The 18,658-nt window shown below is 31.0% G+C and overlaps 10 protein-coding genes across 10 annotated transcripts, besides 6 other annotated features; 3 read left to right on the top strand and 7 right to left on the bottom strand.

The window, feature by feature from the left end:
- Nucleotides 1-317: 317 nt before the first annotated feature.
- On the bottom strand, nucleotides 318-1,305 carry TVAGG3_0120460 (lipase; the record flags this gene model as incomplete). The annotated part of the gene is made up of 1 exon (XM_001315340.2): nucleotides 348-1,280. One exon carries the CDS (start codon nucleotides 1,278-1,280, stop codon nucleotides 348-350), a length of 933 nt encoding a protein of 310 aa, XP_001315375.1.
- Nucleotides 1,306-2,109: 804 nt separating this feature from the next.
- Nucleotides 2,110-2,352, bottom strand: TVAGG3_0120470 (cyclin-dependent kinase inhibitor 2C-related family; the record flags this gene model as incomplete). Its single annotated transcript, XM_001315341.1, has 1 exon — nucleotides 2,110-2,352. The coding sequence occupies one exon, from the start codon at nucleotides 2,350-2,352 to the stop codon at nucleotides 2,110-2,112; it is 243 nt and encodes an 80-aa protein (XP_001315376.1).
- A 351-nt stretch (nucleotides 2,353-2,703) lies between these two features.
- On the bottom strand, nucleotides 2,704-4,109 carry TVAGG3_0120480 (major facilitator superfamily transporter; the record flags this gene model as incomplete). The annotated part of the gene is made up of 1 exon (XM_001315342.2): nucleotides 2,771-4,087. One exon carries the CDS (start codon nucleotides 4,085-4,087, stop codon nucleotides 2,771-2,773), a length of 1,317 nt encoding a protein of 438 aa, XP_001315377.1.
- Nucleotides 4,110-5,008: 899 nt separating this feature from the next.
- TVAGG3_0120490 (regulation of cell shape) lies at nucleotides 5,009-7,600 on the bottom strand (the record flags this gene model as incomplete). Its single annotated transcript, XM_001315343.1, has 1 exon — nucleotides 5,025-7,595. One exon carries the CDS (start codon nucleotides 7,593-7,595, stop codon nucleotides 5,025-5,027), a length of 2,571 nt encoding a protein of 856 aa, XP_001315378.1.
- Nucleotides 7,601-7,763: 163 nt separating this feature from the next.
- On the top strand, nucleotides 7,764-8,233 carry TVAGG3_0120500 (uncharacterized protein; the record flags this gene model as incomplete). The annotated part of the gene is made up of 1 exon (XM_001315344.1): nucleotides 7,774-8,148. One exon carries the CDS (start codon nucleotides 7,774-7,776, stop codon nucleotides 8,146-8,148), a length of 375 nt encoding a protein of 124 aa, XP_001315379.1.
- Nucleotides 8,234-8,854: 621 nt separating this feature from the next.
- Nucleotides 8,855-10,566, bottom strand: TVAGG3_0120510 (uncharacterized protein; the record flags this gene model as incomplete). The annotated part of the gene is made up of 1 exon (XM_001315345.1): nucleotides 9,036-10,562. The coding sequence occupies one exon, from the start codon at nucleotides 10,560-10,562 to the stop codon at nucleotides 9,036-9,038; it is 1,527 nt and encodes a 508-aa protein (XP_001315380.1).
- Nucleotides 10,567-10,756: 190 nt separating this feature from the next.
- Nucleotides 10,757-10,793: a mobile genetic element.
- Nucleotides 10,757-10,793: a terminal%2Cinverted (terminal inverted repeat of Banshee-A3 transposon ID:TVAGG3_0120520).
- A 1,186-nt stretch (nucleotides 10,794-11,979) lies between these two features.
- Nucleotides 11,980-12,016: a mobile genetic element.
- Nucleotides 11,980-12,016: a terminal%2Cinverted (terminal inverted repeat of Banshee-A3 transposon ID:TVAGG3_0120530).
- Nucleotides 12,017-13,059: 1,043 nt separating this feature from the next.
- Nucleotides 13,060-13,921, top strand: TVAGG3_0120540 (uncharacterized protein; the record flags this gene model as incomplete). Its single annotated transcript, XM_001315346.1, has 1 exon — nucleotides 13,067-13,552. One exon carries the CDS (start codon nucleotides 13,067-13,069, stop codon nucleotides 13,550-13,552), a length of 486 nt encoding a protein of 161 aa, XP_001315381.1.
- Nucleotides 13,922-14,237: 316 nt separating this feature from the next.
- On the bottom strand, nucleotides 14,238-14,759 carry TVAGG3_0120550 (uncharacterized protein; the record flags this gene model as incomplete). The annotated part of the gene is made up of 1 exon (XM_001315347.2): nucleotides 14,275-14,742. One exon carries the CDS (start codon nucleotides 14,740-14,742, stop codon nucleotides 14,275-14,277), a length of 468 nt encoding a protein of 155 aa, XP_001315382.2.
- Nucleotides 14,760-15,774: 1,015 nt separating this feature from the next.
- Nucleotides 15,775-15,806: a mobile genetic element.
- Nucleotides 15,775-15,806: a terminal%2Cinverted (terminal inverted repeat of tvBac_53III transposon ID:TVAGG3_0120560).
- Nucleotides 15,807-16,116: 310 nt separating this feature from the next.
- TVAGG3_0120570 (protein ubiquitination) lies at nucleotides 16,117-17,342 on the bottom strand (the record flags this gene model as incomplete). The annotated part of the gene is made up of 1 exon (XM_001315348.1): nucleotides 16,117-16,551. One exon carries the CDS (start codon nucleotides 16,549-16,551, stop codon nucleotides 16,117-16,119), a length of 435 nt encoding a protein of 144 aa, XP_001315383.1.
- Nucleotides 17,343-17,397: 55 nt separating this feature from the next.
- TVAGG3_0120580 (protein of unknown function (DUF3447)) lies at nucleotides 17,398-17,811 on the top strand (the record flags this gene model as incomplete). The annotated part of the gene is made up of 1 exon (XM_001315349.1): nucleotides 17,398-17,811. The coding sequence occupies one exon, from the start codon at nucleotides 17,398-17,400 to the stop codon at nucleotides 17,809-17,811; it is 414 nt and encodes a 137-aa protein (XP_001315384.1).
- Between the last annotated feature and the right edge of the window lie 847 nt (nucleotides 17,812-18,658).

The following is an 18,658-nucleotide window of genomic DNA, read 5'->3' on the forward strand; positions in this document are numbered from 1 at the left end:
CAAAAAAGATTTCAATGATAATTTCAAAACCATTTCAATGATATCACAGGAAGGCCGTGCTACTAATATAAAACCTTTGTACGCCATCTCAAACTGCAAATCTGATTTTCCTGCATAAAGTCCCCTCAATATCGAGTAAAATCCTTTCTATAATATTGAAAAAGAGAGCATAGGTTTTGTATCAAGTGTGTAGTCTCTTAAGGTTGGTTAAAATGGTTCTATTTAAGTTGTCACAAAAAATAGAAATTAAACATATTCGAAATATCATTATTTGACTAAAACATATAGTTTAATTATGAATTCCTAAGCAAGAAATGGTGAAGAAAAGAATTTTTTAAAAAAATACATTAATCATCTGATTTTTCGTTGAGAGAGTCAGAGTAGTGTTGAATGTTATGATCATCAGCGCATGTCTGGCTGATCGATAATATGTTGAGAGTTGCTGGATCAACCATATCTTCGGAAAGTTTACCTTGAACAGTATTTAGATGGTATGTAATACCAACAACCTGTCCGATATGGCATGATGTTTGATCAACACTGTAAGCGCAAAGATCATCAACAATTTGATCTGATGCAGACATAATTCCATTATATAAGGAATTTGCTAAGCCTTTCTTATCCTTAAGGATAGTTACGGCTGTCTTGATAAGAATTTTGAGAAGAGCTTTGGTAGCTCCAGATTTTGGAATAAAATCTTTGAAAGTATCATAAGCGTTGATAATTGAGAGTGTTGGAACTATATCTGTTTCATAAACAAAAGAGCAAACCTGGTCATGGAATGGTTCTGGAACCTTTTCAATTGCAGGCGCTGCTGCAAAGCCCAAAACGCCCATCCTTTGTGCGTTTTTAGCAGTATCTGGATGTGTCATGCAGTAAATACCGAGGACAGTAGCAACGGAAGCTCCATATGAATGACCCGTAAAAATAATTCTTCCTGGATAGTTGGCGATAATGTCTTTGATCTGATTGAAAACATTAATTGAGGAATTGAAGAAGCCGCCATGAACATGAAGTTTGTAATCTCCAAAGTCTTCATAACGTTCTGTGTAATTAAAGTCGGTATACCAATCTTTCTGGGATGAAGAGCCTCTGATAGAAACATAAAGTGTTTGATTGAAGTCATACACGTAGAATAATGGAAGATAAACCTGATTTTTGTCATTTTCGTAAATCATAGTTCCATCATGGAAAGATGCTGCGCCGCCATAAGCTTCCCAGGCCATTGTCAAAGCAGTTCTGCAAAGATTAACCGAAAATCCAAGAATGCTCGGTATCATTGTCTAATTTAAAAAAAAATTGATCCGGTTCTTTCAAATTTTGTTTCAATGGTTGTGGAGAAAAAAATTATTTTGCGTGCATTGATAAGATCACTGAATAAAAGTTGATTTATTTCTTTTGCAACCGAAAAGCTTCGGAATTCAAACGTTTTGAGATTTTGAAAGAATTCAAAATCAAATCAATTAGAGCATTTTATATGTTGTTATTAAAATTTTAATGAGTAAAACAATTTTTAATCTTATTTTTTATCGTACTCAGAAAAAAATTAATCGAACTTAGATATTGAAAGCATCAGACCAAGGATTAGTTTATTTGTTCCAGATATAATCTGAGTTATTAGTCTCTAAATGTAGGTATAGAGCTACTATAATAGCAAGCAGTTTCGACAATTTGAATTAAATATTACTTCAGAAAGTAATGATTCCACTCTTTGTTAGATATGAATGCCATCTCTGGCAAAAGCATTATCATAGAGTAAGTTAGTGGGAATTTTAACAAGATCCTGAGATAATTTCAATGATTGATTTATTTGTCACTTTTTTCATATCATAAAACGAATGATAATAAATTTGTGAAATGATAAGAAGTACTTTATCAATAAATTATGAGAACGGAAGATCTCCTGACTTCTTCAAGTTTATTAATCTGAACGAATGATTAAACAAATAATAGACTTTTAAAAGGTGCCAGTGGGGAAAGCCTATCCATTTTTTATTTCTAATCAAATTAATCTTCGAAAATATACCCGAAAAATAAAAAATAGTATCGTAGTCATAACATTATTCTATCGCACCATGTGAAATAAGGAATACAACTAATTCTTCATGATCATGCAATATCAAGTGAAGTTTCTCCATCTTTATCTTTTTCGTTGATATTTGCACTTAGTGAAATAAGAATTATTGTAGTTTCTTTACTATTATTACGTGTTGCAATATGAAAGGCTGTATTTCCATCTTCACCTTTTTCATTGATATTTGCATTATGCGAAATAAGAACTTCTGCAGTTTCGTTACTATTATTATATGCTGCAATATGAAGCACAGTTTTCCCATCTTTATCTTTTTTCATTGATATTTGCACCTTGTGATTTAAGAACTTCCGACTAAATTGTCACTTTTTAGCTTAATTTATAACCTATTTAATAAAGATTCTATTTTTCATATTAAATTTCAAAAAATGAGGTCGTTGGCAATTTATTCAAGATTTTTTTGCCATTCATTCTGAATCGATTGATTCTTGAAATATAGATGAAGGGATAGATTTATTTTCTAAAAGGTACTTCTGATAATACAAGGCTGTAATATTTTTTTCAATCGACGCAATATACGATTGCATTACATGTATGTATTAACTATAATTGCATTCGTTTACCATTCATCAACACACGGGATTGGATTTCGTTAGATAAAAAGAGTTAGATTTTGTTATACTGATGTAGTTTTACAATAATAATAAAAATTAATATTTTGAAGAAATAAATTAGCGATTAAGCTTCAATTTTTTCTTCGCTGTCATCTTTTGGCTGCTTATTCTCATCCCAATCAAGATTTTCTTCCTTCTTTTCATCTGGTTCTGTGATATAGAAGAAACCGAAGACAGCACCAAGAATAGCAATAATAGCGAAGATGATTGAAGTCCACATGAGACCAATGCCTGATGTTCTCTTACCATTCTCATCTGTCTTACCCTTGAGCCATGGGAAGATGAAAATGACAATGAATGAGAATAACTGGTTGGCCATTGAGATCATTGAAGCGCCCATTGATCTAACTGAATCTGGGAAGAGTTCTGGAACAACGAACCATGGGATTGGACCAAGAGCTGCTCCGAAGAAGAACATGTAAATGAAGATAACAACGATTGAAAGCCAATCTGCCCATCCGTAGTTATAGTTAAGAGCAAAGATAATCAACATAATGCCACAGCCGCATGTTGAAATGCAGAAAAGTGGTCTTCTGCCGAGCCAATCGACAAGTAAACCAGATGTGAAAACAGCAATGAACTGAGCAGCGACGGAAATTGTTGAAGCAATACCTGAATCTAATGGAGCACCGACTTCCTTGAAGTTTTCATCAAGATTTGTAAGAATTGCATTGATACCAGCGAATTGCTGAATGAACATCATAGCAATACCAACAAGTAACTTGCCAAGATACTGTTTCTGGAAGACAGATTCCTTCTTTGTCTCTTCCTTGTTATCAGCATCAGATTTCTGAACAGCGCCTGTTTCTGGGCAGATCCAAATGAGTGCAGCACCAGCAAAGTTAAGAACTGCACATGTAATTTCAAGAGACCACCATTTTGTGGCATTCTTTGAGAGGTTGACTGTCCAATTTCCTTGTAAGTACATAATAATGATACCAATGACACAGCCAATTTGGTTAAGATTTCCAAAGAATCCAGTGAGTCCAGCTGGAGCAGCTTCAACAAGCATTGTTGGTGCAATTGATGTAACACCACCGATAACAAGACCTTGTAGAGCTCTCATGACAATCATAACTGCAAATGCTTTCTTAGATGATGCAAGCATGATTAAGTAAAGTACTGCAGATGCAATTTGAAGGATGCAGAAAACTAATCTTCTTGGAAGGAATGTAAGAAGCCAAGTTGTAATGAATGGACCAACGATAGCGAAAAGAGGAAGAATAGCATTGAACCATGTTGTTCCCAGTGTTGAGATTTCCCATGAATCTTTGAAGAACGGAACCAAAGGAGATGGGAATCCGACTGTATAGCCGAAGTTCATAGAGCCTGTCATGATAATAAGGCCATAGATGAGTTCGTGGACACAGAAGTTGACCATGAGCTAGAAAAATGAAATGATATTTTAAGAGAATAATGATCTCTTATCAAAATTGAATATTCCTTCAATTTCATTTACGGGTCTAATGGGTTCTTGTTGTATTTATCAGTGATATAATGTACCCGTTCAATTTCGAACATGTTTGATTAATTTGAGATACTGTCAAAAAAATATGATGGGAATTCAATTTTTGACAGGGAAAAAAACATTACGATGAAAAGTAAAAACTATTGATTTCTAAGCACTAACATATTAAATGTAATAATATAAGGAGTATATTTTTGATAAGAAAACAATCCTTTTCGAATTTGGATTGACTTCAGAAAAAACTCAATTTTCATCACAGGTTCGGTCGAACATCACTGTTTTATTATTGAATAAGATGCTGAATTTAATAAATTTTTAATATGAGTCCATACAAAAATTAAGTTTAGCGACAAAAATACTCAACAAATTGAGATGCATTATTATCATTTTGTAAATAATGCAAATTAGTTGTATTACTGCAAGATTCTTATCATTAATTACATAAAGAGATGTTCCAAATGATGTAAAGTTTTTTCAAATATTGTATTTTAGGATTTGGTACATCATAATCGTATCCACATCTAAAGTTAAAGAATTTTGCTACGAAATTATTCATTAAATCAATATGTTCCAAAATATTTTATATGAACTTTTTTTATACGATTTAATATTATGGACATACTTAAATTCGTGTAATTTACAATATTTCAACGTGAGATCAAATATTAATAATTTTATAAAAAATATAATGATAACTATATGTATTGAAGGGCATTAAGTTGCGATCCTGAATACTTTAAAAATCCAATAAAAAACGTCCCTTTTGGATTCGCAAATATCAAAAATCATTATATTTATATAAACAAACACGATCTTTATACATAAACAAAATTCATGGTTATTATATATATTAAATCTTTCTTGAAATCTCTGTTCTGATCATTCTTGTGATCTGATTTCCGATATCTTCAGGAATTCCGATTAATCCTGCATTTTGGCCGAACAAACCAGCCTCTTTTGTTAGTTCCTCAATTGTGTAGTACCATTTATTCTCAATTCTGTCTCTAAACAAAGAAAGATCCATAGGTTGCTGAGAAGCGAGTAAAAGTATGTCATCTATATTGGAATATCTTACTTTATGATATACCGGATACATCTCAATCAGTTTGTCAACTGTTTCTAAAAGATTTTCCTGAATTTTTGAAATAATTGTTTCAGGAGGTTTCAAATCATCCAATTCTATCTCCCATGGACTGACCTTTGCCTGATCCCCGCCCTCAACAAAGCCAACAGTGATGGATTCGAAGGGATTATTTGAAATATCAGGTGCAAACTCTTCAATCATCGCTTCGTAATGCTTCAGACCATCATCTTCTAGGTAAGGAATGAAAACTGTCGATCCAACTCTCAGTTTTGAAATGAAATTTAATGATTCTTTGTAAATCCAGAGAGGAACAATGAAAGGAACGCTGTCAGGTAGATGGAATGGTATATCACAGACCAAATTGCTCATATTATGGAAAGCAATTGTCAAAATGAAGTGAGTTATTGCAAATTTTGCTGCAATTATCTGGCCAAAAGCTGTTCGTGGCATACTCGGCTTATATTCGTATGGTTTTCGTAATTGCGCATCGTTAAATAGTCGAGAAGCGAATTGGTGGCCTTGTCTGAAATAAACAATTTCTTCTCCGACTTGTGGGATGTAGAAGTGCTGCTCCTGCTTTGTCTGGTAGGTCCATTGTGGTAATGACGTAACTTCTTCATCGGATTCTGTGTTTCCGTTGTCATTTTCTGATGAATCATTATTAAGGAAGATATTATACTTCTTTTCAGGTTTTTGAGGGCTTGTGTTGACCACTGGTATTCTTAATGCCTCTGTCTTTGAGCAATACCATATCTTATCGTTGGAATTAAAATCAATCCAGTCCGAAATGTCGATTTCCGCATTAGAAATGGTATTTCCTGGCTTGATACTGAGATTCAGCTTCATGTTCTGCAGTTTGAAGGAAGGAGGTTGAGGTTCAACCGGATTTCCAGTTCCATCAAAAACTTTCGAGTCATTTGAGTTCAAATTCAATTCCTTTCCCATAAATTGTTCTCTCAAAACCACTTTTTCGCATTCAATTCCATAAAGAATCAAATTTCCGAGATCATCGCAAAAAGCGAGGTGATTTCCATCATCTGACCACTTTGCGAGTGCTACTTTACTGTTACTCTTCATGGAAAACAGTTGGACCTTCTTGTAGCTGTTTAAATCCAAAACAGCCGCATTTCCAAAATTTGTTCCAACAAAAGCAATCATTGGCTCTTTCGGATGAGGAGCAAGGCATGTTAGGAACTCATCTTCGAAAATAACGCATTGAGAGAAAACAGAAAAGTCTTCTCTCCGAAAAATAATAAATTTTGAATGAGAAACGGCAAAAATGAACGATTCGTCGGCGTTGTACGCGAAACCTCTTACTTTAAGCTTTTCCTTATAAACTGGCAATAAAACGTAATCAAAAGTCCGATATTTCGAAGAAATTAAGATTAAATTCTTTTTCTTTGGCAAAGAAGCCAAAATATCCCCATTAGATGCATAAACAGCTTCAACTGTCCCTTCCTCGTTACAATGCTTAGAAAAATATTTTTTCTTGGATAAGGAAATAGAAATAACTTCTGATAATTCTGAGGTCATCATGAGTATGTCGTCATTAAAGAATTGTACTGATACTATTTTAGTAGTAATATTCGATCCATGAATGTTGAATTCGACATTTGGATCAATTTTGTTTTTTTCTTGAAGAATTCGCCAAACACGTGTAAGGCCATCATCGAATGATGCTGCTAAGTAGTTTCCATTAGGAGATACGCATAAATCTAGTATGTTTGCCTTCAAATTTATTCTTTGTCGAAAAGCGCCATCTGTCATTGAGAAAACGCAGAGGGTTTTGTCTGTTCCGGTACTAAACAAAAGCGAATTTTGAGGATTAAGAGCAATATGAGTGATATTATTGTCATGAGACGACAAAGTCGTAACTAAATGCAATTCTGGGAGATGCCAGATCTTTATGAAGGAATCTGATGATCCTGTGATCAGTAATTGCTGTGTTTTATCAAATAAAATTTGAGATATTGTTTCGAAATGTGCGCAAATCTCAATACTAGAGGAATTCTTTTCAGGAATTGTAAGAGGTTGCATATTACCTAAAAGTAACTGATCTGAAATTGGTATTTGTGATGAAGGATTCTTCTTAAAAATGAAAGAATTGTTTTCAGAAGAAGGCATCGAAAGCTCAATCAATTTGATTAGATGATCATTTGAGATGTCTGATAGTGTGGAGGTATTTAAAGTTTCAAACTTTTGACTAGTGTCGAATATTCGATTTGGAAAAAGTTCATTTTTTTCACATTTCGAAATGAATTGGCTTCCTATATCAGGAAAGTTACTCATTAGATATTTAGCTACTAGAAAATTAATTTCTTGTAACCTTTCATTCATTGAACTTTTTTGTAAAGAAAAAGTGGCAGACCAATTGAATAGATTATTTGGGATGATCTCTGTATATTATGAAATGTGTGCACAATTTAAAACATAATTCCTTGATTTCATTTAGAAATTGAAAAAGTGATCTTTGTCAAAATAAATTTTTGTAAACTTTTTGACATGTAAAATCTTAATGAATCAAGATTTGCAAAAAGCATTCGGAGCACCTTTTTCTACCCGTGTTGCAGCAGCAGCTGATAGTGATGAATTTAGGCATTATCAATATACTATAGGAAATCCTGTTTTAAAACGTGCATTGGATCAATTGCAAACTGAAAAGCACCAAATGTATTATTCAAATCCTGATTCGAAAGCAAATGACAAATACCTCGAGCTAGCAATTATGGATTTAAAGCTGTCATCAAACAAAGTTGTTCAATACGGGATTGAAATGAATCTTAAAAAGCAATTGGCAGCAGAAAAAGCACGACTTAAAGCCGATAATGAAATTATGCAAACTAAAATTAAACAATTGAAAGCTTCTCTGGAAAAAGAATCAAAAACTTAAAACTATGATTGTTTTCATTTGTGATACTAATAAGCATCACTATAAGATATTGTTTGTTTCATAAAATTCTATATTTTGAAAAAAATTTTAATTAGATTTTTCTGAAATTACAAAATAATACTTTCATTATATATTAAAACTCGAAAATTATTTGGTCGGACCCAAAATTGTCCCCCAAACGACATGCTTAGATATATTAATACTTCGACAGCTTTGTCACAACAACGACACCTTTTTCGCGGGACTATATGTGTGTATATAGTATCAAAACGACAAAATATGTTGAGTGGGATTCAAAATGATATCAGTAACGTTAGATTGTTCTTTTATAATATGATTATGGAATTAATAGTGAATCATAAGAAATATTGTCATAAAGTATCCTTTAAAGTCAAGCTCAGTCCAATTTGTGAACAATGGCTATAATTTTATGTTGTAAACAATTATCCAGATAAATCTCTTAAATATCACAATGATTCAATCCAGTACAAGTAGCATAGCAGTTTCATATCATAAAATGAATCGTATATCAATACAATTCTGTAAAATTGATTAAAATGTTAAAAAAAAATTATTCAGCGAAACTTGCTAAAGTAACAGATGCAGATTGATCTCTCAAAGTAACACTGAAACCTATAACTCCTCCTATCTTCAGTGAACTGCGAAGTATATATAAATACCACATCAATTCCTATAATGCATTGTATCATCTAAAAACGGAAAAAGCAGAAGAATTAAACAAGATTTACAAAAAGAATTAATCATAATTGAGCCTCTATTATCATAGTCTAACACAGAGCATCAAATATTACAATAGATTGAAAACTAAAAACTAAAAAATTTTAACATTTTAAACAAAAAGAAAAACAAAACGAGAGAAAAAAAAATTATTCAGCGAAACTTGCTAAAGTAACAGATGCAGATTGATCTCTCAAAGTAACACTGAAACCTATAACTCCTCCTATCTTCTGACCGTCAATTAGAATGTCCAGTTGCTGTCCCTTTGAGTTTGTCATTGAGAATTTGTTGCATTTCTCAGTTTCATTCTCAATCTGCACTTTGTCGTTACTGTTAAGTATAGACATGATAGAGTTAGTCAAAATGAACCATTTCACAACAATAATTCCGTTGTGGTCCATTTTCACACTCATTTGGTGGAATTTTATGCTGTCATGTCTAACTTTGTTACTCGTGAACGTGCATTTGGCACTGTTAGGTGGCCCTGGCGTCTTTGATCTGTCGATGTTGTTTGGATCTCCAATTGTTATGCTGCTGAACATTGGAACAACGTATTGGTCTGATGCAGTCGTAATTAAGATATCTGCAACGGGAACAACGAATGATTTCAGCTCTGTAGCAAACACTTGGTTAATTATATCGACAACTTGTGGTCCGTGGATCGGAGAAGCTGATTCTGCGGAGAATAAATCAAACCACTTCGAATTAGTAAAATTGGAGGCGTATTTTTGGGATTTGCTTGAAAGTAGGGTGGAAAATGTCGAGTTCTGTTGCTTTAGAGGTAAAACGAAGATTTGGAAAGATTCGATGTTAATTAGGCCTCTATCTCTACAAGCAGCGATTTCTTTTAAGAAGGTGCATATGAAGAAGTCATCTCCTGCAAGAATAACTACAATAGGATCAGCAGATGGCATAGTTTGTGATACGACACTGAAAAATTTCTGAATTGTAGTTGGAGAACGAATAGGTAGATAGAAATCGGTAACTGATAGATATTGCTTGATGATTTGGCCTTCAAAAGAGTTGTCATCTGCAAAAACAACCCTTTTTTGTGAAATCATTTTCGGAAGAAGGGATTCGTTTCCTTGTGTGGACTCAGGATCTATCTCTGATTCACTATCTGATAATGTAGAATACGAATGGACAATTCCTTCCGGTGTTTTACGGGCAATTGACATCGAGAAAATCTCTGCCGTCAAAAGAGCTATGACATTGCCTTCTTTGCCAATTGAAAATGTATTCTTTATGCTTTTCTGTATCACTTCCGACATGTTTATTGATAGTTGGCCGATTCGTTTAGAACGACCTAAAATAGAAGAGATAATTTCAACATCTATGATCATTATTGATGGATGCTCAACTTGTATATCATGTTTGTATTCATAAATAATTGTGGCATCTATTGGAATTTGTGAAAAACCGGCGTTATTTTGGTGTGATTGAAGAAATCGAATGGCGTGTTCATCCAGAGAGATTTTCTTTGTCTTGACTTCGCGATTTGAGTTTGGAACATGAACTATTATCCTCAATTTCTGATTTTTCTCGAATAAGCTAGGTTTCATCAAAAGTTGAGTGATTCTGAGCCAGCATTTTCTAGGAACAAGATTTTGGTTCTGTGAGGGTTGCTCTGCAGAACTTTCATATCTCTCAGGAACAAGTTTAATGGGGTGAGTCATTTTTTATGTTTTTCTGAAAAATTATTTAGAATTTCATAATTTCAAATTTTGAAACAAATTTAAGAATGTCAATTCGGAAAATTGTTTTCATTTTAGGAGAATATAATTTTCCTTTTCGAAAATTTAAAAAGTGAGACGCGCAGGATTCGAACTTTTTTAAAAGTTGATTTAAATATATTCTAGTGTGGATTCTGTAATAAACAGAAATTCATCAAAAGTGACAGCTCTCAATTTTTTGACATTTGTAAATTCTAAATTGAATGAGAAAAATGAAATAATACTAAGCATAATACAATATTCTAGATTTAATTATAATTAGGAAAAAGTTAGTTTTGAGAGTACTTTTCATAGGCATATAGAATGAAATCTTCTGAAAAATAATATCACATAAACTCATATTATTTTCTAATATATAACTATTTTATATAAAAATCAAATTCAATGATCTTAAAAGCGAAGGATAAACCTCAAAATTTACGAATATAATGAGTGGGAATATAATGCTTATCTATCATAAAACCATATGAAATATCAATTTTTGCTTTACGCCTAATTTTTGACGACAATTAGCAAAAAATGTTAAATGTTAACACTCAGTCCATTTGAATATGAAAAATAAAATTGACTTTGATTAAATGTTTTTATTTATCATGCAATTCTTCTTGCGACCAAAGATTTGAATAAAAGTTCAAAAAATAAGATAGCTTAAAAATAATATACGGTAGTGTTTACTAATAGATGAATAGTATATAAATTCTATTAAAATGGATTTGATCCAAAAAAATATATAAAATTTGATCATAAATAAAATCGTTTTAAATTACTTCTTCATTTAAATTATAACAATTATTTTTGGTTTTATATTTTTTTGGATCAAATCCATTTTAATAGAATTTATATACTATTCATCTATTAGTAAACACTACCGTATATTATTTTTTAAGCTATCTTATTTTTTGAACTTTTATTCAAATCTTTGGTCGCAAGAAGAATTGCATGATAAATAAAAACATTTAATCAAAGTCAATTTTATTTTTCATATTCAAATGGACTGAGTGTTAACATTTAACATTTTTTGCTAATTGTCGTCAAAAATTAGGCGTAAAGCAAAAATTGATATTTCATATGGTTTTATGATAGATAAGCATTATATTCCCACTCATTATATTCGTAAATTTTGAGGTTTATCCTTCGCTTTTAAGATCATTGAATTTGATTTTTATATAAAATAGTTATATATTAGAAAATAATATGAGTTTATGTGATATTATTTTTCAGAAGATTTCATTCTATATGCCTATGAAAAGTACTCTCAAAACTAACTTTTTCCTAATTATAATTAAATCTAGAATATTGTATTATGCTTAGTATTATTTCATTTTTCTCATTCAATTTAGAATTTACAAATGTCAAAAAATTGAGAGCTGTCACTTTTGATGAATTTCTGTTTATTACAGATGCTGAGTCTAAATCTCGATTTTTGAATTTTCTTCTTTCCAAATTTCTTTTTTCCAAATTAGAAGTTTAATTCAAATTTTCAATAGTTTATATATTTTCTCAAACCGTCTTAGATTTTCTCACTTTTTAGGGATTTTCTCTCAAAATATACAAAAATAGTAATACCAATACATGTGTCTAATATACTTTAAAACCATCGTGATAAAATTCAAAAACGAAGAGTTCTTCTCTCCAAATTTTTTTCAAAATCAAAAAAATGAGATAAAAAAGTATGTTTGGAAAATTCATTTTTAGCATTTTAGTAATTTTCTCACTTTTCTTCCAAATTGACATCCTTAAACAAATGCTTGGTATTCTTCCAATTATGATTTTTATTCATCAGATTTTTCAATATGTAACGAAAGATAGCGATCAATTTCATAAAGGTTTTCTTATTGATTTCTATTCACCACTAACATTGTCCTCACTATGCACATCTGTTATAAACTTATAAACCATCTTCTGGCAAGTAAATAACGAAGCTGAATCAAAATCCGACGCCACTTTTGTAAGCCTAAGCTCCCAATCCTACTAACTGGATCTGCCTGACTCCTGGATGATTATCATTAGAGTCTCATACCATATTTTAGATTTTAAGATATTTGGAGTCATTCTGCCTCTTCAGGGGCTCTAAAACTCCCAATCATAAGAAATAGAGATGTGGAGATCTTGAATCCTTGTCAGCAGAAACTTCTGCTGATGAAAGTATGCGAAGCCAATAATATTCACATCATGAACTCCAAAACTCCCTTTCTAAATGATTGCAAGTTTTAGAGCCCCGATATTTCTATTGTCAGGTGCTGTTTGCCACAATTTTTTTTTTCTATTGATTGGAGAAAAATCAGTAGAAAGAAATGTGGAAAGTTGCACATGCTTAAATCCTTTGAAACATTCACCTTTACAAACTTCTGGTCTAAAAGCATTTCGCCCAGTTTCTCTTGGAGAAAATATAATCTTTAGTTTACATTGTCAAAAAAATCAATTTGACTGTTTACAAAAAAAAAAGGATGTCAGCAACAAATACATTAGATGATAGTGGATTTCAACAACAACTCAATGAAAGTTCGCATGAAATATTTGAAAAACGAGGAGCAGCAAATCATCTACGTGCTCAGTTTGTCAAAGATATTTCTAAAATCGTTATTAACTCAAGCAATCCGAATTTAATATCAATTCAACCTCACGTTAAACCTATGGATTCTGCAGCTTGGAGCCGCTGTTTATGCTTTGTTGTTGCATATTTAAGAAGATATAAAATGGAACAAACTCTTCAAGCAATGAAACACGAATGTCCAATATTACCTAAAAACACTGGATTTCATAGGGCTTCGGATCTTGAAATATTCTTTGGTACTATTAAGAAAACAGCAATTGTTGTTGCAGATCAGTCTTTTGATGAGCGTGTCATAGAATTTAAGGAAAAGATAGATTCTGAAAAGCAACTAAAGCGTCCCCCGAAACTAGCAAAAAGAAAAGTACAAGAAGAAGAATAATTTTTAACAATAACCAAAGCTATGCTTTTTACAGGTAACACATGTGATACTAGACCTCATTAATGCTAATTATGTAATAGAAGCAAAAGATTGTGAACATCATTTTCGACCAAAATTGTTTTTAAAAGAATCACCATTGGGAGAATAGTAACAGTCTAGATAGAATCAAGGGAAAATCATATACATTATGTCGATACTTAATTGTATTATCGAGTTTTACGTAAATATTACTTGGTTTGAAGGGCAAAAATATATATTTACGTAAAACTGCCTGAAATAGCATTTGACGTATTTATCAAATTCTTGCGGTAACTTTACTGAAGTAAACCATTGATAAATTAAGCCTTGTAAGTCAAACCCTAAACATCTTTTGTTGGTAAGTCTGATTCTATTTTGAATAAATGAAAAACATTTCCAATTTGTCATTCCGGGAGACATTGCCTCGGCATGTCTCATAGAATGGCACAATCTTTTGCAATCAGAATACGATTGCTGATCTTTGACCGACAAGAGTGTGTTATGCACTCTTGTTGGTCTGCATGTGTCATTCCTGAAGATATTGCCTCTGCATGTCTCCCAGAATGGCACCATCTTCCGCATTCATAACTTGAATATTCATAAATCGACAGAGATATATGATCTTCCCGAGTTGGCACCCCTCCGTAATATTCACTAACTAATGCATGTTTAAATTAAATATTAACAAAAAACAAAATATACGATTACCAAAATTTTGGTAATGGATTAGTTGAAGGCATCGTTGGTTTATATCTTGGACAACGAGTGCGGTGATATGATTCAAATTCATATTCTTCGTTGTCCTGTATTATTTTTTGCTTCAAGTTTTCATATTTTTGATACATACTTGAGCTTGAAATGATTCTATTGAACTTCTTTTCTAGTAATTTTAGCTTTTCAAGTTCAATTTCGTTTTCATATTTCTCGGATTGATCTTGTTGCGATTCTTCAACATCTGTAGATCTTATTGTTCTAATAAAATCGCCATCGGACATCGAATAATAACTAAAAGGAAGTGTGTCGACGAGGATTATATTTTTATAAAGAAATAGACAATTGCATGAGTAATCTTTTTTTAGGCATGAAATAGAACTGTTTGGGTCAACGACTATGACACGAATACCATCGATCCGATCCATTGTTCTCAGAAGTAAAGTTGACGACGAAGTCATTTAAATAACACTTTTGAGAAAGGAATTCAAAACTTAAAAATATTTGAATAATCGTTTTTGTGAGCATTTAACTCATCAATTATTATGCAAATGAAATGCACCATGATAAATCCAATTTTCTTTAAACTAAGTTTGTATTCAATTCCAGAAGTTTTTTTTTCGGTTTCAATGTATTTGAATTTTCATGATCGTTTGGTATTAGCATAAATACGCATTCTAGTTAATTTATTTTAATTAAATTTCTTTTGTAAAGTTCTCAGAAAGTTGATTTCGAAGATGCAATAAAGCTTAATTCGATTTTGGAATCTCCTTCTTTTACTGCATATAGTTTAAAAACTTTGATTATTTATCATATAAACATAATTTTAGTTTGAAGAAATCAAATTTCACTTCGATCTTATGCCAAAAATACTCTGTAAATATGATAATTATAATTTTTGTTGGTTTTCCATTTGTATCATCCATTTAGTTACTTTCTGGGATATATCGAAGTAAAATATTTTTGTGAAGAAGAATTGAAATTTAATTTATGACAAGTTCGCAATTTAAATTAAAATTAAATCATAAATCAGAGAGGAACCTAGTGGATACATGAATTAGCTGTAATGAGTGATGCAAAATTATCATATTATAATGCTTGATTAATGAAATTTTGAAATCATAAAATTATTTTTCTTTTTTATATTCTAAATTAACTCAATTGGAATACTTGGTTATGATATGTCGGAAGTACTTTCAAAACATCATAATATCAATCTCTTAAACTTTTTACTTTGATACCAAATTTTTTTGAGTGAATGGTGAAGACAGAAAAACTGGTTTTGAATGTAAATCCAAAAGTCGAACTGATTTCATTGATATATATTCGACATGCTATCATAACATCAACATATCTTTATTTTAATAACAAAAAGGTATAAAAGTCATATGAAGTACTATGTAGCGATTTATAATAACTATTTCCAGAGGGAAAATATTAGCTTTTTATCATAGCATATTGGGGTATAAAACTCTGGTGTCAAAAAAATTGAAAGAATGTCAGAAAGTGGTAAGTGCAGCCCTAATGCATAAGATATTTTCTAAACATCATAAGAAAAAATAAATGTTGCTTATAAAATACAAAGTTACATATATATATACTACTCAATCAACATATCAATTCTGTTTAAATTATATTCATGTTGAAAAAAAAAATATATATTATTTTGCACCTGATCTAATAAAGAAGATTCATAATCTTCTTATAGTTTTCATTCTCATTTTGTTTTTCTTTCGCATAATCAAGTGCAGTTCTTCCTCCATTGTTTTTGACACTAAAATTGACACGGATTGAAATAATGCTGTCCAATGAAGTGAAGAAGCATTATAATTTGTTTAATCATTTTTATTACAACCTTTTTGAATCAAATATTTAACTACTTCAAGACGACCATTTGATGATGCAATAATTAATGGAGACCATCCATCATTATTTTTCTCATCCGGATTTGCTCCAACTGAGATAAGATATTTAACTATTTCAAGATGACCTTCTTGTGCTGCACAAAGAATTGGATTAAATCCATCTTTATCTCGCCAGTTTTTATCAAACCCAACTCCAATTAAATATTTTATAATTTCAAGATGTCCATTTAATGATGCTTCAAGTAAACAATTGTGTCCGAATTTATTAACTGCATTTCTATCACAACCTCCTTCAATAAAAGATTTTGTAAATTGAAGATTTCCATTAATACATGCCCATATAATTGGAGTATTTTCATTAGAGTCCCTCTTTTCACTTAATCCAACTGCGCATGAAACAAGCATCTTCAATTTATCATCTTTATCTGAAAGTTCTTTAAGGAAATTGTAAACTGAATTAAAATCTTTTGAATTTCGCAAATCAGAAATTTTTGTAAATTCATTTATAGATTGATTTAATTAACTGTTTTTATTATTGAGAGAAGATATTTTGTCTTTAAATCTTGTATTTTCTGATTGAGTTTGATTAAATTTGTTATTGAGATTAGATATTTTGTCTTTAAATCTTGTATTTTCTGATTGAATTTGATTAAATTTGTTATTGAGATTAGATATTTTGTCTTTAAATCTTGTATTTTCTGATTGAGTTTGATTAAATTTGTTATTAAGATTAGATATTTCGTCTTTGTGTTGCTGTCCTTCGTTTTTGTATTGGTTGATTTCATTTTCCATCGTAGAGATCTGTGATTTGAGATTTTGAATTTCAGATTTTAATTGTGTGACTTCTTCTGAATCTGAATTAATTTTTGCGTTGTATTTCATAAGGTAGTCAATTAATGAACGAGAAGATTTGAGTTTCAGGTTCTTTTTGTAGCAATTAAGAACGTTAATCGCGTCTTCGAATGAATCAATGAAAACATTGCACTTTCGAATAAACCAAAATAGTTTAGGTGTACTATACTTTGATTTGCCTTGAGAAAGAAGAGTGATGAAATCGTTAGATTTAAGATTGGCTTTTTCTCATACTTTTGGAATGTCATCTTTATCTACAATATCATAGAAATTGTCTTGTCCAATATATGTTTGAATGTTGTTGGCAATATAATCGAAATTAACAGTCAAACCTTGACTCATCGAAAAAAAAAGTGTCCATTTCAAAAAATTCAAAAAGATACAATTTACAGAGCGATTATGAATAATGACAAAGAAAGATTCATCTCATTCACTGAAAGAGAAGGATTTGATAACGATCAAAATCTGAAAAGCAGTTTATATCCACAATCTCAATATGTATATTCATTACTTGAATTATGTTGTTACCATGGAGCAGTTGATTGTTTCAAGTTCTTAAGAACGAAATTAGATTCAGAAATCACTCAAGAATGTTTAGAATTATCATTTTTAGGCCGAAATCCAGAGATCATGAGTGAATGTTTGAAATATAAAGAACCCTATGGTCAATGCATGAGATATGCAATTATTTCACACAACATTGATTTTGTTACATTTTTTATGAATGAATACAATTTAGAGATCAATTTAGAATTTTGTGAATTTTACAAAAATCTTGAATCCTTCGCAATTGGGTTGGCACAAACAATATAACATGTAGCAAATCTTTCTGTAACATTTGTAAAAAAAAAACGAGATTATTTAGGATTTCTTCTATAAGTTAATCTGAAACCGAAATAGATATGTGTGATATTAAGAGCAATCAAGAATACTGTTAAGAGTGAAAAATGAAAGATGTTTTTGCCAAATTTTTCAAGAATTTTGGCGTAGCAGCCTCCATTGAAGCTGTCTTGGCATACTGTACTTCTGATATCGTAGGGCTTGTTGAATCCGCAGCAATTTAATTCAGCTTGCAAATCTTTGAGAATTGGATAATTTAAGTACTTCTTCCAGACATTAATCTGATTTTGAAGGTAAGATTGATACAAAAATCCGAATTCTACTGTGTAATATGCATTTACAGGGAACAAAAGGAAAGAAATAATGTAACCTTCAACAAATTTCATCCTTTTAGTGTATTTAGTATCATAATAGACTAAAGAAAGTAGTAATATTGATAAAAATAGTTCATAAAAGAGGCAATCTTGGAATCTTTGAAGAAAAAGATACATATGATGCTTAATACTCCATTGTCGGACATAAACATATCCAAAGAAGTAAAGTAGTGTTTCAATCGATAACGAAATTGTTAAATAATTCTTGAGCTTTCTCATCTAGATCAACTTATCTCAAGAACAACAGCAAAATTTAATAAAATAGTTTTACTTATTACTATTTAATGTTAAAATAGCATTCATATATTAAAAGTAAACCATTTATCCAAAGTAAAGCATTCATATATTAAAAGTAAACATTTCATAAGAACATATTTCTAGTTATCTACAACACTAGAGTCGCATGTATGTTAATCAATAAAAAAATGTTGAAGAAATTTGCTTCA

This window comes from Trichomonas vaginalis, chromosome IV, assembly GCF_026262505.1.
Source record: "Trichomonas vaginalis G3 chromosome IV, whole genome shotgun sequence".
NCBI classification, from domain to species: Eukaryota; Parabasalia; order Trichomonadida; family Trichomonadidae; genus Trichomonas; species Trichomonas vaginalis.